Source organism: Mauremys reevesii, linkage group 1 (genome assembly GCF_016161935.1).
Source record: "Mauremys reevesii isolate NIE-2019 linkage group 1, ASM1616193v1, whole genome shotgun sequence".
Lineage (NCBI taxonomy): Eukaryota > Metazoa > Chordata > Testudines > Geoemydidae > Mauremys > Mauremys reevesii.
In genome coordinates, this window is record NC_052623.1 from 260,430,280 (window position 1) to 260,448,496 (window position 18,217).

The following is an 18,217-nucleotide window of genomic DNA, read 5'->3' on the forward strand; positions in this document are numbered from 1 at the left end:
TGTAAGGGGCATGGGAGAGGGAGGAAGGAGGAGTGGGGTGCTGTGGTTGCACCTCTAGCACTGACTGAAGGCACTGTTGCTAGATGCTGATTTTTCCATTGGACAGAGTAAATAGTGTTATTTGTGTAGTCTTCTCTCCCACATGTAAGGGTAAGTAAGAGAGGCAAGGAAGAACAAGGATCCAGATGGGATTCCCAGAAATAGCGAGGAGGGCTTAAAGAAAACAAGATGCTTGACAAGTGTATCCTAGGTGCTCTCCCAAAATACATATAGGTATCCTAGATTTTTACTGTGGGAAATCAACAACCTGAAGGTGGCCCAACACTTAGAGTGAGAACTTCAAACCTGTTCTTCCCACTTACTCTGGATAAAAGGGCCAGAGTAAAACAACAGTGAAACTTGCCCTGAGACACAACACAATGTTTCTTTGAACCCAGAGAGATCCTAGGCTTTCTAGGCCACAGCAGTAAAAATGGAAGGAAAACTGGCACTGAGGAGGGCAGATGGACCCTGCACCCCCACTTTTACTGACTGAGACAAATTGAACTGTTGGCTTGTGCTCAGCTTTATAAGGAGAGACAGACTACAGCGGTAGAGAGAGAGACTGCAGGGGGGCCCTAGGAGGAGGAATACTGGTGCTTTTTATAACCAGTTGGGGCCTGTGTTCTGCAGCTCATCTGAGAGGCATGCACATGCAATATTGCAGGGAACTTCTTTTACATCCTACACAGAGGGAGTCTGGGCTGGGACTTGATCTTCTGTTTCCAGTTAGTGCGGTTATTTCAAACATGATATAGTCTATTAATTACCCAGATATTGGACCTGGCTGGGGGAGAGGAAAGGAGCCAGAAAGCCCTTGCAAGAGCAGAGATTACCAAAGATTGAGCCAATGGAGAAGTCTTTGGTTTAGGCATCCATGTACTCAGGAGAGGCTGGGTGGCTGCTAAGGAGCAGGACAGGCTACTTTGGAGAGCAGTTGCTGGAGCAGGGCATTTGACAGGGAAATGGGTATCCAGCAAAGTGAGAGAGCTGGCATCTTCTATGGCTGCTGTGAAGACCAGATCCCTTTGTATAAAAACCTTGAGACAGGAACTGTGTGGCTTTCATGGGGAACAGAGGGGAAGGAATCACTGGAACTACAGGAAGCCTAAGGATCATGGGAAGGGATAAGAATGACATGAGGCTGAGAAGCTGCAGTTGGAGTGGCAGAAATATCTAAGGAGGCGAAGAAGCAGGCGGCTACTGTAAGGTCCAGGAAGAGGTAGAAGAAATAACAGCTAAAAGGGGACTTACCAGTATCGGGGCAACTGGGAAACCTCAGGTCCAGGAGCCCCATACCCTGTGGAGGCAGAGAAGTTGCTGCTAGAGCTGGGTTGGCTCTAGTACATGTCTGCAAGCCCCAGGAAGGGGCACCTGGCAAGTATTCCAGTCCCATATGTAGACTTTTTAGTTACCTGCTCTCATGGATGTCTTCCTTCTGTCATTTTCTTCTAGCCTTCATCCCCGGGAAGGGTATGGTCTCCACAGCTATCCCTACTCCAGGGAAGAGGAAGAAGGAGAGCATGTGCAGATTCTGTCCTGCCCTGGTTCAGGCAGTTAGGTTGATTCCCAGAAACAGCAATACACTAGATCCTCCCAGTTCCATCTTCATCAGAGTCTAGGGAGAAAGAGAATGGAGCAGTCAAAATCCCTAGCTACTGGGGAAGTCTCCAGGAGTCTGTTTAGGCACACAGGAGTGTGCACAGGTACCAGCATTAGCAGTTCATGTTGGAAAATCCAGCTAACTTGTCCCCACTATAGGGAGTTCAAAGGAACTGTTCCAGTGGCAGCAGCAGCTTCTCTGTGTTGCTGACTCCAATTCTAGAAGAAAACCTAGTCAGAGAAGGGAAGGAACCATTTCAGCTCCAGCAGCTCTCATACGACCTGTAGCTACAGTGGTATGGATCCTTGTGAGAAGCCCCTCATACTGGCTAATGGTTGAGAAGCCTCTCAACCTGCAGTTGCAGGAGAAAGGCAGAATGTTACTCGAGTGCTTGCTCATATTGATTCCAATTAGGTGTGTGCGCGCCGTGTGCACAATCGTCGGAAGATTTTTACCCTAGCAACACTCGGTGGGTCGGCTAAGGCGCCCCTTGAAGTGGCGCCCTTACGGTGCCGGATATATACCCCAGCCGACCCAGCGCCCTCTCAGTTCCTTCTTACCGCCTGTGACGGTCATTGGAACTGTGGACCGCGGCTTAGCTGAACTCCACTTCCCTAGCTTCTAGTGTAGCACTTGTTTATAGTTTTAAAAGTAGTTGTTAGTTCTTTAGTAGTAGTTAATAGTTATTGTTCTTAGTGTAAATAGTAGTTGGGGATAAGGGGCCCCTCCCTCCTGGTACCCTGGCTGATGCCTAGGTCTCTGGGTTTCAAACCATGCTTGACCTGCCTTAAACCGATGCCTACGGGAGACCCCCATCACTCCTGTTTGAAGTGCCTGGGGAATCTCATCAATCCGATAAGCGCCGCATTTGTAAGGCATTCAAGCCTCGGACTAAAAAGGAGCGGGACTTTCGCTTGAAGCAGCTCCTTATGGAAGCGGCACTTAGCCGGATGTTCTCAGCTCCGCACCGAGACCCGGTGCCGACCTCGTCAGTTCGAAGCGCACTTGTGGCACCAGAAGGGTCAGCACCACGTCCGGACACCGGCAAAGACTCCCGGCACCGGACACCTCTGGCACTTCTACCAGTGTGGCGCCACTCGCTGTCTCCAGAACCGAAGAAGCAGCATAAACAACCTGCTGCTCCCTTGCAGTTGCCGGCACCACCTATGCCTCCCTCGGAGCTCCATCCCGTGTTGGACCGTCCCGCAAAGGCACCAACCCCTGGACCTGCGCGGACTCAACAAATTCATGGTAAGGTTGAAGTTCTGCATGGTTTCTCTGGGGACCATTATTCAGTATATTTCCAGTATATTTCTGGTTTTGAAATGAATGATTCCCCAAATCGACCAGTTTTGTTCCACATATGCTGTAGTACACGGAAGTATTAAAAGAATTTCTGCCACTGTAGCTAGAGTTCTAGGAGGACATGACCCTTTCTACGAGGAAGCAGCAAGTTGTTTTGATTCATCTGCTGGGATTGCACTTCATGTTGTTTTATGACTGAACAGTCTGCTGCTTGCTTTATAAGTTGCTATCTCCATCAGAATTGTATTTTTGTTTGTTTGTATATCCTTTAAAATTTACAACAGCCACTCTGAGATCACAAATTGGATCAAATTCATCATCAGAAAGGTCACTTGATTTTGCTGTGATACTATTTTGGGTTTTTTCCCCCTCTTCAGCTTCTGTAAATGGACTGTGTTCAGTATCTCATAAATGTGTTTTTTAATGTCCAGGAACTTGTTCTTGGCATCAGACAGAATAGAACCATCATTTTTCATTTTCGGAATGAACTGAGCTACAGATTCAAGCAATGAAATTAATTTTAAATTCTGCATCCTTCAGGCATAGTCAAGAATTTCAGTTTGGATTACTGGGGGTCACACCAAGCCATCCTTTCTTCAGCAGCAACTGAGTGAAGAACCTTCTTGCATATTTTAAGATCTTTGAGACATTTATAATAGAAGATACCTATTGAGTACAACAAGGCTTACTCAATGTGGATGAAACTAAATTTGTGCTGGAAAAAATGGCTGCTGGTACTTGTTTGCTTTTTGTAAAACAAAATGCTTTTAACTTTTGACATGCGATGAGAAAGTTGTCAGATCTTCAACATTTCTCGTGAAAAGCTGCATTATATGAACAGCACATCCATAATGCAGAAGGTATGGATTCTCATTCATCAACAAAAAGCCCAAGCTGCTTTCATGTTAACTGCATTTCTGCCACAACAGAAACAACTTTTTGTGGACCCAATTCATTGATTATATTTTTAAACTAGTCATCAATATATTGGGCTACGTGGTGATGCTCAGTTGCACATTATTATGAGTAAAACTCTAGTTGTGGAGTTGTTACCATGAAGCTGATGACACCCTCATTTTGAATATTGCTCCATCCATCAGACACTAGACCGGGGGGCCACATCGGGTCGCGGAAATTGTATGGAGGGCCGGTTAGGGTAGCCTGTGCCTCCCTGAACAGCCAGATGTGGCCCGGCCCCAGACTCCTGCCCCATCCAACCCCCTGTTCCCTGACAGCCCCCAGAACCCCTGCTGCCCAATCCAATCCCTCCTCTCATTCCTGATGCACCCCCCCCCCCCGGGACCCCTGCCCCATCCAACCACCCCTTTTCCCTGTTCCCTGATCGCCCCTGGAATCCCCTCCTCTGACTGCCCCCCCGCCCCCAACCCCTCCTCCTTCCTGACTGCCCCCTGGGGACCCCTGCACCCATTCAGCCTGTTCCCTGCCCTCTGACTGCCCTCACCCCTATTCACACTTATGCCCCCTGACAGCCACCCTGAATTCTCCTGCCCTCTATCCAACCACCTCTGCTCCCTGCCCCCTTACCGCGCTGCCTGGAGCACCAGTGGCTGGCGGCACTACAGCCACGCTGCCCGGCTGGAGCCAGCCACGCCACCGCACAGCACAGAGAACTGCGCAGTACAGGGTCAGGCTGGGCTCTGCAGCTGTGCTGCCCCAGGAGCTCGCAGCCCTGCCGCCCAGAGCATTGTGCCAGCGGCTCAGTGAGCTGAGGCTGCGGGGAAGGGGAAACAATGGGGGAGGAGCCAGGGGCTAGCCTCCTGGCCCAGGAGCTCAGGGGCCAGGCAGGAGGGTCCTGCGGGCCGGATGTGGCCTGCAGGCTGTAGTTTGCCCACCTCTGCACTAGACACACATGAGGAGCTTGCACAATAAGAACACCAACTCCTTTTCACATTGATCACTTCAGCATTCAGAAGACTTCTCACAAGCCATTTCCTACTTGGTATTTTGCACACTGGATACAATTTATGAAAAAATCTAGCATACAAGGGTTTTCAACTATATGAAATGGTGTAATGCTGGTGTAAATACCTTTAGCAAACATACTGTCAAGTTTTGTCTTTGGATAGAATGTCCCATTACCAGAAAAACCTCTTAACACCGATTTGATGAATGTCTGAAGACTTTCCAGAAGTAGAAGTTTTCAATGCTGAACCAAATGAAGCAGCAAAAATCTTATCGGAAGATTGAAGAAGTGGAATTAGGGTCACTATCATTGTCACTCACATCACTGTCTTCATCAGCAGACTTTGTGCTTCAAGATGCTGCTGCAAAAGATTGAGTTGTGCACAGAAGAAGACAAATTTTGATGCAGACTAGTTTTCCCTTTCTTGCTGTTTTGAATGCAATAATCTTGTTCTGACAGAAACTGGACACATCTCAAGAATGCAACAAGTTTTGTTCCATTCTATCTGTCACGTACTCAAAAGAACAGGACTTGTATTTTAGCTATAACAGTTTTTCCACGTTCATGTCTAGTAAAAAAATTTCCATATAAATGATTTTTTACTTTCCAAGGCTGTGTAATTTATTGTCACTGTTTTTAATGTTTCACTACTTTCTGGAATGCTCTCTAGATTATGAAATATCTCTTGTATTTTAATCAACCAGTAGCCATTCAGTTCTGTTTGTAACTGCTGCTGTTCCAGAAGATTCCAGACAATCAAAATGTTTTCAGGCATACTGCCCCATCTGTCCTAGGATGCTTAGAGACTCCACATCACATAGAGGGAAAGGGGATAGGCAGCCCCTCCTCCTCCATGTAGCAAACACAATGGGCTCAAACTTCAGCAGGAGGAGGACAAGAGCGGGAAGGGAGGGAGGGACCTCAATATAAATGTGATGTCAGCCCCATTATTAGCATAGAACTTTTCATATTATCTGCAAGGTTTGGTTGGGGATATATGCAGGAGGTGGACACATGGTTTATGAAGGGGATATTTGTTGAGAGGGGGAGGAGTGAGGGCTTATTTACATGGGCATTTAATGTGAATTGTTTGCTTTGAGGATGGGAGAAGTGTTGGGAGTGGGCGTTAATAGTTGAGATGATTTTGTTTAAGGAAAAGGCTTAATGGCTGTGTACATTTTCTTTGTGTTGTGGAAGGAGGCTTAATGACTGTGAACCCTCCTCTCCCACCCCCACTCCCTTTTGGAGTTAATTTCTGTGTATCTGGTCAGTTTAGATTGTAAACTCTTCAGGGCAGGGACCATGTCTTTTAGCTTAATATGCCTTGTAAACAACCATGTACATAACCTGGTATAAAAATAAAGATATACATACAGCATTTGTTCTAGAAGACTGCAGCTAGTCAAGATGCCCAACTTCCCCTTTTTTCCTAATAGGGGGCATTAGCATGTAGAAAAGAGAGTGATGGAGATGTTTAAGTAGCCAAAGATGGCACTTTGATGCAATCAAAAACCACCTATGTCAGGGCAATCTTGCTGGAATATGTGACAGTATTTGACCATAATAGGCAGTCAATTGACCTACTTGCCAAGCTATGGAAAGGTACAGAATTCTTCAGCAGGTTCAAAGAACCTGGGTCCAGCAGAATAAATATGTTTGCAATTCCCTGGAACTTGGAACTGTTTTGTCTTCTTTTCTTCAGTAACCCTACCTTTGTAGGGTTCTACAGAAAATTGCCAGGTTTCAAGGAACTGTCATCCTTGCCACTAAGAAATGGTTGAGGAGGCCCTGGAACGAACAAATATATTCAGTTTCTTGTTATAGATGACTTTCGGGTTAAGAACCAGGTAACAGAGCCCAGCATGCCTAGTCTAGTTGTGAAGCACATGAATCTGAATGATTCCATGATAAGCAAGTATACACAATGATGCATTGCCAGTGAAATTGACACCTTTCTGTATACTTGAGGATTTGGAGAATGTAATTTCTTTTGGTGTATTGCTCTAAAAAAATCCATAAATCCACTGTATGAGCAGTTCTGAAGATCCTTATTCCTTCAGACCAGTTTGGAGATGGGCCTGAGTGCCAGTTACATTAAGGTTCAGTCTCTCTAGAATGCCATCATGAAGTTTCCAGGCTTCTAAAAGCTGTAGATAAGCTGCAGTCCCATGGTCTGACCCTTGGAGTTTGTGATGGTTATGGTCATATAAATCTCTGAGTTTAGGGAGGAGCAGACTGAGTAGATCAGCAGCAGGGTTGCTGTGCCTGGGTGGGGCTCTGGCTTCCCTGTGTAAAACTAGCCACTAAGTGGCGCTGTTGCACAGCTCTTAGAATTAGCAATAAGAGCCTGAAGCAGCCACTTCAAGCCCTCTGATCCAACACTTTTGGTCAACATGCAGTTCTCAGAGGATCTGTGTGAGCCCCATGAACCATAATCTTTGCAGTTGCTTATTCAGCCTGAGGCTGAAATTGACCATGAGTATAGGTCAGTGGATAGGCTTTCTTTTGAGAAGGAATGACTCAATTTCTCTTACTTTGTGTTCTGCCATTGTAAAGCCACACCCACATTTGAAGGCTTAGAAGATGATTGTATTTTAGGTAAGAGAAAATGAGGCAGTTGTGGTTGCAGAGCTTTATATAGCCTTGCACTGAATGTTTGGATCCACTTGGTGGTGGTCAGGTGGCCTCAAAGTATCTGCATTCTGAACTGCTGTGGAACTTGTAGCTCAGAGTTGTCCATCTCTTAAGAGTGTGGATCTGCAGAGGCAATATACTCAGTAAACCTTCCATTTATATAGGGACTCTTTAAACTTTCACGGTTACATGAAAAATTGTAAGGTAAGTCTGTTTTCAGTTACTTGGGAACATTTACAATGTATTGCAATTCAGTGAAACAGAAATATTGTTTAAATGAATCTTGGAAACTACCACAAAACTGCTTTGTATCTGTCAGTTCATAGTACAGAACAGATGCTAACCTGTATTTTGGCATTTAAAATGTTAGGGGGAAAAGTTGCTGATCATAAATAGTGCCAGTTTTAAAATACATTAAAAGGGTTGGACTAATTACTTCTAAAATCATAAAAATAATTTTGTACATTTTTAGAAAGTGCAAAGGTCTTCCAGGACTTTTCAAAGATAATTGCAAATGGCTCAGACATTTCAGTCATCTCCTCAAGTATTCTAGGCAATTCAGGGCAATTGTTTCGGACCCCACGCCACAGTGGGCCCTGTGAAGATAAGTTGCTCAGACTTCGGCTTCAGCCCTGGGTGGCGGGGCTTGGAAGCCCAGGCTTCAGCCCCATGTAATGGGGCTTTGTCTTTCTGCCCTGAGCCACAGCAAGTCTAATGCCAACCCTGCTTGGTGGACCCACTGAAACCTGCTTCGGGGCCCCCACAGTGGGTCCTGGACCCCTGGTTTAGAACGATTATTCTAGGATGCATTTCATCAGGTCCTGGTGACTTGAAGACCTCTAACTTTTTTTAACTAGTTCTTTTCCTATTTTAGCCTCTGATCCTATGTAATTTTCACTGACATTCACTATATTAGATGTCCAATCACCACCAACCTTCTTAGTGAAAACTGAAACAAAGAAGTCATTAAGCACCTCTGCCATTTCCACATTTTCTGTTATTTCCCCCCCACCCCCTCCATTGAGTAACGGGCCTGCCCTGTCCTTGGTCTTCCTCTTGCTTCTAATGTATTTGTAAAATGTTTTCTTGTTACCCTTTTTGTCTCTAGCTAGTTTGATCTTGTTTTGTGCCTTGGCCTTTCTAATTTTGTCCCTACATACTGGTGTTATTTCTTTATATTCATCCTTTGTAATTTGACCTAGTTTCTACTTTTTGGAGGACACTAATTTTTAATCATTGAAGATCTCCTGGTTAAGCCAGGGTGGTCTCTTGCTATACTTCCTATCTTTCCTACGCAGTGGGATAATTTGCTCTTGTGCCCTTAATGTCTCTGAAAAACTGCCAACTGTCTTCAATTGTTTTCCCCCTTAGACTTTGCTTCCCATAGAATTTTACCTACCAATTCAGTTTGCTAAAGTCTGCCTTCTTAAAATCCGTTGTCTTTATTTTGCTGTTCTCCCTTCTACCATTCCTTAGAATGAACTGTATCATTTCATGATCACTGTCACCCAAGTTACCTTCCACTTTCATATTCTCACCCAGTTCTTCCCTATTTGTCAAAATCAAGTCTAGAACAGCCTCTCTCCTAGTAGCTTTCTCTACTTTCTGAAATAAAAAAAACCTCTCCAATATATTCTAAGAACTTGTTGGATAATCTGTGTCTTGCTGTGTTATTTTCCCAACAGATGTCTGGGTAGTTGAAGTCCCCCATCACTACCAAGTCCTGTGCTTTGGATGATTTTGTTAGTTGTTTAAAAAAAGCCGTATCTACCTCTTCTTCCTGATAAGGTGTCATGGTAGGGGTCTACTACAGACCATCAGCCTTGTTTTTTACCCCTTTTATCCTTACCCAGAGACTTTCAATAAGTCTATCTCCTATTTCCATCTCAACCTCAGTCCAAGTGTATATATTTTTAATATATAAGGTAACAACTCCTCCCTTTTTTCCCTGCCCGTCCTTCCTGAGTAAGCTGTACCCTTCTATACCAATATTCCAGTCATGAGTATTATCCCACCAAGTCAATCTGTGATGCCAACTATGTCAGTTGTGTTTATTTACTAGCATTTTGAGTTCTTCCTGCCTATTCCCCATACTTTTCGCATTAGTGTACAGACATCTAAGGCCTGGTCTACACTGGGGCGGGGGATCGATCTAAGATACGCAACTTCAGCTATGAGAATAGTCGACGTATCTTAGGTGGACTTACTTCGTATCCTCAGGCATGGGGTTGACTGCCGCTGCTCCCCCATGGACTCCACTTCTTCCTCTCGCTGCGGTGGAGTACAGGAGTCGACGGCAGAGCAATCGGGGATCAGTTTATCGCGTCTACACTAGACAGGAGAAATTGAGCCCCGATGAATCGATCACTACCCGCCAGATTGGCGGGTAGTGTAGATGTATCCTAAAATACTGATTTTATTTCTCCCCACCCCCTTCTCCCCTTCCAGTTCTGTCTTGTCTCTCCTTTATCGCTGCTATAACAGCCCATGCTCTCCCTAAATTCTGACTCTTCTCCCAGGTCTCCATTTTTTTGGACTTACCTGTTGGTTTTGGTCACCTGCCCTCTTTGAACCTAGTTTAAAGCCCTCCTCAGTAGGTTAGCCAGTCTGTATCCAAATATGCTCTTCCCCTTCAGATATTCCTGGAGGTTTGTGATCAGCTTTGCCCTGACCCTCCAGTGCCAGGACACATGCATGAGGGACATCATGCTGGTCCAGAAGCAAAACTGCTAGAATAGTCTGGAAGTTGGCTACTCCATGCTGATACAGGCCTGTTGCTAGCCAGTTTGGAGTTAGCAAGTCAATTGTGGTGGAGGTTTGTGGAGCAATCAAGACTATGATTTACCCAAAGGTGAGGGGTATTAAAAATGTTCCTGAAATAGTTGCTGGCTTTGAGAGAGTGAACTTTTCAAACTGGGCCAGGGTTATTGATATGGCACTCATGACCATAGTTTGTCCCCTGCAAGGAGCATGTGAATACATAAACCGTAACAGGTATTCTTCTTCGAGTGCTTGCTCATATCGATTCCAATTAGGTGTGCGTGCGCCGCGTGCACGCTCGTCGGAAGATTTTTACTCTAGCAACACTCGGTGGGTCAGCCTGGGTCACCCCCTAGAGTGGCGCCGCCATAGCACTGAATATATACCCCTGCCGACCCAACGGCCCTTCAGTTCCTTCTTACCGCACGTGTCGGTCGTTGGAACAGTGGAGCGCGGCTTAGCTGATCTCCACTTCCCTAGCTACTCGTAGTTATCTCGTTAATTCTTGTGTATATAGTTGAAGTTAATTTTATTAGTTCTTAACATAGTGTATATAGTTAAGAGGGGTTCAGGGATTATCCCCTTCCCCGCACCCGGTGCCGGGGCCCATGCCCGGTTCACCGGGTTTCAAACTGTGCTCGGCCTGTCACAAGCCAATGCCAACAGGAGATCCTCACGACTCCTGTCTTATGAGCCTCGGGGAATCTCACCTCACAGATAAGTGCCGTATTAGCAAGGCCTTTAAGCTGAGGACAAAAAAGGAGCGGGACTTTTGTCTCAAGCAGCTCCTGATGGAGGCGGCTCTTACCCCTCCACCCTCGGCATCGAGCGCTGGACAGTCTACAACCAGAAGCGCTTCCTTGGCACCGGATCACACCGGTACTGCTAAGGCCTCTTGGCACCAACCGTCGCCGGCACCGACATCTGTTCGGCACCGCTCCCTCTCCCCGAGGGTGAAGAGACAGAAGACTCCGGCTGCTTCCGTGACATCTGCACTGCAGCCAGAGCACTCTATTTAGGTCGGACCGCCCGGTACCGACACCTGCCGTGGCACCGACAACATCAGCACCGTCGATTCCGGTCCCGCAAGGGCCCTCGAGTCCGGTGTCTGAAAGCTCCCCGGCGAGAGCCGTGATTGAGCTCACTATTCCCTCCAGGCCGGAGACATTTTTCACGGCGAGGGAGCTGATCGCAATGACAGTCTGTGTTGCCTCAACCCCCGGCACTGCCGGTGCGGGTCATACAGTCAATCGGCAAGCCTGCCTTGATCAGACCACCCTCTGTCGGCACCGCAGAGCGGCACTGTTCACGATCGCGGTCCCGCAGACGTTCTCTGTTCCGACGCCGCTTGCAGTCCCGGCCCGGTACTCTCAGCACCACTCCAGGCACCGTGACTCTCGCAGCCGCTCCCGTCGTCGAGCCTTGAGATCTCGGTCGACCTCCCGGCACCGTTCTGGTCGCAAGTCCTGATCTCGTTCCCGGTACCGGTAAGGCTCCCGGTACCAATTCCCCGGTGCCGAGTAGAGCGAGATCGGTCAGAGAGGGAGACTCTGCCCAGGGCTTTTCAGCCCCTCCATGGCCATCTTGACACACATCGGTGTCGTCTCATGCGGACAGTTCCTATGCTCAGGACCGTGATTCCGATGTGCCCACCAGAGTCTTCCAGGAGACCCAGGCCCAAGACCAAGGCCCCCCATCAGTGGTCATTCTGGACACCTTGGGTGTACCACCAGGCCCAAAGTGTACCGGTAATTCCGTCTCGCTCTGTCCCATCAGAGCACCGAGTGCCAGAGGCTACTGTTAGCTGTCCCCCTCCGACCGGTACGGAGGAAGCTCCAATTCAGCCACCAGACTCTCAGATCCACCTGGAGCAGGAGGTCGTCCAGGAACAAGAGCCCACACAGGACCCGCTTGTCCCCGGCCTTTCCTCTTCCTCCTCTCCAGATGAGGCGGTGGTAGGAACATCCTCCTCGGGCCCTCCTCCAATCGATCTGAGGGCCCATCAGGACGACCTGAGACGGGTGGCATTCAATATGAACCTCCCAGGTGGAGGAAGTCCCGGAGATAGAGGACCTGGTAGTAGATATCCTATCGGCTGACGCACCCACAAGAGTGGCTTTACTGTTTATCCAGACGTTTCAGGCCAATGCTGATACCATCTGGCAGTCTCCAACCTCTATCCCGCCCGCTGCCAGGGGAGTTGAGCGCAAGTACATGGTGCCCTCTAAGGGGTACGAGTACTTGTATGTGCATCCTCCTCCCTGCTCCCTCGTAGTGCAGTCTGTCAATGAGAGGGAACGCCATGGCCAGCAAGCGCCGGCTCCAAAATCGAAGGCTAGGCGTATGGACCTACTGGGCCGTAAGGTGTACTCGGCAGGGGCCCTACAACTCCGGGTGGCAACCAACAAGCCCTGCTTAGCCGCTACAATTATAACACCTGGGCAGCGGTGGTAAATTTACAGAGTTAGTCCCTCAAGACTCCCGTCAAGAGTTTGCCACTCCCTTGGAGGAGGGGAAGAAAGTGGCGAGAACTTCCCTCCAGGCCTCGTTGGATGCAGCCGACTCCGCAGCCAGGACTCTGGCCTCGGGTGTTGCCATGAGACACATTTCATGGCTTCAGGTGTCAGGCCTCCCGCTGGAGCTACAGCATACCATACAGGACTTGCCCTTTGACGGTAGAGGCCTGTTTTCTGAAAAGACTGACCCTAGGCTACAAAGCCTAAAGGACAACAGGGTCATTATGCGCTCTCTCGGCATGCACACTCCGGTAACTCAGTGCAGACCTTTCCGTCCCTAACCTCACCGCCCTTACCCTGCACCTAGACAAAGACAGGACTTTGGCAGAAGGCGTGGCCGAGGCGGTCGTAGGTGACAGTCAGGACCCCAAGGGGGCCAAAATCAGGGTCCCGCCAAACCACCAGAGGGGCCAAAGCCAAACTTTTGAAGGCACGCCCGAGGACAGCGTACCAGTTATTACCCAGGATCTGTTCCCTCCGTTTTACAACCGCCTCTCCTTTTTCCTCCCTGCATGGTCCCATCTAACCTCGGATCGTTGGGTCCTACGCACGGTGGAACTTGGATACCGCCTCCAGTTTATTTCGCCCCCTCCCTCCCACCCTTCCTCCTCGTCCCTCTTCAGGGACCCCTCTTACGAGCAGTTCCTCTTGCAAGAGGTACGGCCACTCCTCGCCATAGGAGCTATAGAGCAGGTCCCAAAGGACGAAAGGGGCAAGGGGTTTTACTCCTGCTATTTCCTAATCCCCAAGGCAAAGGGAGGTCTCAGACCTATCCTAGACCTGCGAGAACTCAACAAGTTCATGATAAAGCTGAAGTTCCGCATGGTATCCCTAGGGACCATCATCCCATCCTTGGATCCCGGAGACTGGTATGCCGCCCTCAATATGAAGGACGCATATTTTCACGTCGCCATTTATCCTCCACACAGAAGGTACCTCCGGTTTGTGGCCAACCGTCAACATTTCCAGTTTACGGTCCTTCTGTTTGGCCTCTCTACAGCCCCAAGAGTATTCAGAAAGTGCATGGCTGTAGTCGCCGCCTCCCTCCGCCGCCGGATACATGTTTTTCCGTATCTAGACGATTGGCTCATTCGAGGGACCTCCGAGGCCCAAGTCACTCATCATGTGGGCATCGTCAAGGACCTATTCCTGCATCTAGACCTGATGATCAATATAGAGAAATCCACTCTGATTCCCACACAGAGATTAGAATTCATTGGGGCCATCCTGGACTCCAATCTCGCCAGAGCCTGCTTACCTCAGCCTCGGTTTCAGGTGATGGTAACAATTATACAAGGTCTACGGAACTTCCCGACAACTTCGGCTCGCACTGGCCTCGGTCTCCTGGGTCACATGGCTGCCTGCACGTTCGTGACCAAACATGCCAGGCTACGCCTCCGTCCCCTCCAATCATGGCTCGCCTTGGTATACCACCCGGGCAGAGACAGCATAGACGTGACCGTCACGATCCCCCTGAGCATCCTAGGCTCCCTCGACTGGTGGTTGACGCCCTCCTTTGTGTGTGCAGGGATGCCGTTTCATCCGCCTCAGCCCTCGGTGTCCCTGACGACAGACGCATCATCTCTCGGCTGGGGTGCTCACCTTGGTCAGCTTCGCACTCAAGGCCTTGCACATCAAGAGCTCAAGAGTTGGTCTTGCACATCAGTGTCCGAGAGCTCAGAGCAGTCCGCCTTGCGTGCCAGGCGTTTCAGCAGCACCTACAAGGCCGTTGTGTCTGTGTTCACAGACACCACAAAGGCCATGTATTACATAAACAAGCAGGGAGGAGCACGGTCCTCCCCTGTTTGTCAGGAAGCCATCCAGCTCTGGGACTTCTGCATAGCCCAATCGATAGACCTGGTAGCGTCCTTTCTCCCAGCGGTTCGGAACACTCTGGCGGATCGCCTCAGCAGATCCTTCCTGTCTCACGAGTGGTCGATTTTGTCCAGACATTATCCATTCTGTTTTCTGGAAGTGGGGCTTTCCCCGCATAGACCTCTTCGCTTTTCGCGAGAACAGGAAGTGCCAGGCGTTCTGCTCATTCCAAGGCCTCTCCCCGGGCTCAATCTTGGACGCTTTTCTGATGCCATGGACGAGCCATCTGCTATACGCTTTTCCACCGTTCCCGCTGGTTCACAGGATCCTGCTAAAACTCTGCAAGGACAGTGTAAAGGGTCGGACTCACCCCTGCGGCGCCTCCTGCTGGTGATTCCAGGGAATTAGTTTGGTGTCCAGCTCGGAGCGTCCTCTGCAGGCCAGTGATCCGCCTGTTCTCTGGCCCCGAGTCCCTCCCTGGACCCCGGTGCCCTTTTACATGGGGTGCTGCCCCCTCGGCAGTAACCCCTTTCTTTCAGGGTCTCCCTTTCAGGGAACCCGCACCCTCTATCCCCACCTTGCCTCAGTGTATGGCTACTGCTAGTCATTGTCTAGCCCCACATCCTGGGGCCAGCCTATTCATCACTGGCAAGGAGGGTTTGGACCTGCTGCTTTGGCCTACCCCTGGGCTGCCTCTGCAACCCCCAGTACCTGTTAGCCCAATGCTAGGCCGCAGCCTGGGGCTTTCCAGACTGGAGCTTCCCAGCTCCTCAGCCTTTTCCCAGCCCTGCTTCACCCTCAGGTACTTTGTCTCAGCTCCCTGCAGCCAGGCCCTTCTCCCTCTACAGGCAGAGGGAGACTGACTGGGCTTCTGGCTTCCCTGGCCTTTTTATAGGGGCCAGCTGGGCCTGATTGGGGCGTGGTCCAGCTGCAGCCACTTCCCAATCAGCCCAGCTTAAAAGCTGCTTTCTCAAGCCTCAGCCCCTTCCCAGGGCTGTTTTTAACACCTTCAGGGCCGGAGCAGGGGTCCACCCTGCTACAGACAGAGCGCACCTGATCGTGATCGCTCCAGTGTGGCCCAGGCAGCACTGGTACACCATGTTGCTAGACCTGTCGATAGCCAACCCGATTCCCCTGCCTCTTCGCCCAGACCTCATAACGCAGGATCACGGCAGACTTCACCACCCAGACCTGCAATCCCTGCACCTCACAGCATGGCTGCTGCATGGTTAAACCGATCCGAGTTACGTTGCTCTGCCTCGGTACAACAAGTACTCCTGGGTAGTAGGAAACCTTCCACTCGGTTAACATATCTGGACAAGTGGAAGCGTTTCTCCTGCTGGTGTGAAACGCACAATGTTACTCCCACCGAGGTCCAGATCCATTCCATCTTGGACTACCTCTGGTCTCTCAAACAGCAGGGCCTGGCGGTGTCATCATTGAGGGTGCACTTGGCAGCCATCTCTACCTTCCACCCAGGGGAGAGTGGCCGCTCTGTATTCTTGCACCCTATGGTTTCTAGGTTCCTCAAGGGCTTGGAGCGCTTATACCCCCAAGTTCACCGCCCTGCCCAAACCTGGGACCTTAAGCTGGTTCTAACCAGACTTATGACTGCCCCCATTTGAGCCGCTGGCAACCTGCTCACTGCTATACCTGTCCTGGAAGACAGTTTTCCTCGTAGCCATTACATCAGCCAGACGAGTCTCCGAGCTTCGAGCTCTCACGGTGGACCCACCGTATACTGTGTTTCACAAGGACAAGGTGCAGTTGCGACCACATCCAGCCTTCCTCCCTAAGGTAGTGTCGGCCTTTCATATCAACCAGGATATCTTCCTTCCGGTCTTCTTTCTGAAGCCACGCTCATCGTGAAAGGAGCAACAATTGCACTCCCTAGACGTCTGTAGGGCGCTCGCATTTTATATCGAGCGGACAAAGTCCTTTCGTAAAACGCCCCAACTCTTCGTCACAGTGGCAGACCGAATGAAGGGCCTACCTGTCTCCTCCCAGAGGATTTCATCTTGGGTGACGTCGTGCATCCGCACCTGCTATGACTTGGCCCATGTTTCATCGAGCCACCTCACTGCACGTTCTACCAGGGCTCAGGCTTCTGCTGCTGCCTTCCTGGCCCACGTACCCATCCAGGAGATCTGTCGTGCAGCTACCTGGTCCTCGGTCCACACCTTTGCCTCACATTACGCACTGGTCCAACAGTCCAGAGATGATGCAGCCTTTGGCTCAGCAGTTTTGCATTCTGCAACATCTCACTCCGACCCCACCGCCTAGGTAAGGCTTCGGAATCACCTAATTGGAATCGATATGAGCAAGCACTCGAAGAAGAAAAGACGGTTGCTCACCTTTGTAACTGTTGTTCTTCGAGATGTGTTGCTCATATCCATTCCAAACCAAATCTCCTTTCCCTCTGTCGGAGTAGCCAGCAAGAAGGAACGGAAGGGCTGTTGGGTCGGCAGGCGTATATATTCAGTGCCATGGCGGCGCCACTCTAGGGGGCGACCCAGTTGACCCACTGAGTGTTGGTAGGGTAAAAATCCTCCGACGAGCGTGCACGCGGCGCGCGCGCACACCTAATTGGAATGGATATGAGCAATACATCTCGAAGAACAACAGTTACAAAGGTGAGCAACCGTCTTTTGCTCCATTGTTATGCAGGCCCTGGTCAACTGAGACAGATTCATGGACACTAATGTGGGATGCACTGGTGCATGATGTAAGGGTATCCTAGAGATCGAGATTTTTACCTTCATGGATAAGCTATGACATTATTTGCACCAAATGCCATTGTTATAAATGGAGTCACTATTCCTACTATTTGAGTGGACCCTTCTTAACCCCTTTAGCCATGACTTATGAAACTATACCTTGATTTCAGAGGACCTGGTAAAGGAAGATTCAACTACACTCAGTAGCTGTAGGCTAGTGGTGGCATGTGCATTTGGCAGATTGAAATTCTGTTGGTGCTTGTCATGGGGTGCAGTCCTTCATTGTCATACTGGCACCTCCTCCTGGTCATGCTGGGGATTAGCTTGAGGCTGATGCCTACCTCTGCGGTCTGCACCCCAGCACTTTCTTTGCTCCTGCCTACAGCTCCCAGAAACTCAGTGTCCACTTAGCAACTCAGCTTTTTGGCCGTGCCACCATCCAAGTTACCCTCCATCTTCTCCCACCCCACCCCTTGGAAGGGGGAATCTCTGTCCAACCACTTCCCCAGTGGTGAGTGGAAGGACTCAGGCCCACCCACTACTCTGGGTCCTGACCCAGGGACCCAGTGAACTGCATTCACCTACTGTATTCCTTTGCCTTGACTAGCACTGCATTTCCCTGGGCCGCTTCCCTGTGGCCACAGCACCCTACTCAGTCGCAGCAACTTGTCTGGAGCTCTTTCTGTACTCCCCAGGTCTCTGCCTGCACTGCTCTGTCCAAGGTCCTGCAGGGTTGCAGCCTATTAGGGACACAGTCCTCTCCTCGAGCTCCCAGCAGCCACTAACTACCTCTGGACCTCAGCCCTTTTTATGTGAGCCTGCTAGGCTCTGATTGGCTATTCTTTGCAGCCGCTCTCGTATTGGCTGCTTCCTGCGCAGCCTCCTTAGGCCTCTTTTAATCTCT

The 18,217-nt window shown here is 49.7% G+C and overlaps 1 protein-coding gene across 12 annotated transcripts in view; it reads left to right on the forward strand.

Annotated features, from left to right (window-relative positions):
- LOC120369950 (PARP1 binding protein) overlaps positions 1 to 18,217 on the forward strand; it is a 117,929-nt gene that overhangs the window by 39,132 nt on the left and 60,580 nt on the right. Inside the window, exons 7-8 of one of the 12 annotated variants that reach the window (XM_039483860.1) lie at positions 2,794 to 2,893; positions 5,035 to 5,433. The exons of 9 other annotated variants lie outside the window; for them this stretch is intronic. In XM_039483860.1, the coding sequence (XP_039339794.1) occupies positions 2,794 to 2,893; positions 5,035 to 5,085 (151 nt within the window). In that variant the 3' untranslated portion in view covers positions 5,086 to 5,433. Of the gene's footprint in view, positions 1 to 1,494; positions 1,644 to 2,793; positions 2,894 to 3,487; positions 4,251 to 5,034; positions 5,434 to 18,217 lie in introns of those variants that run through there. 2 more of the 12 variants (XM_039483888.1, XM_039483879.1) reach the window with 2 other exon arrangements.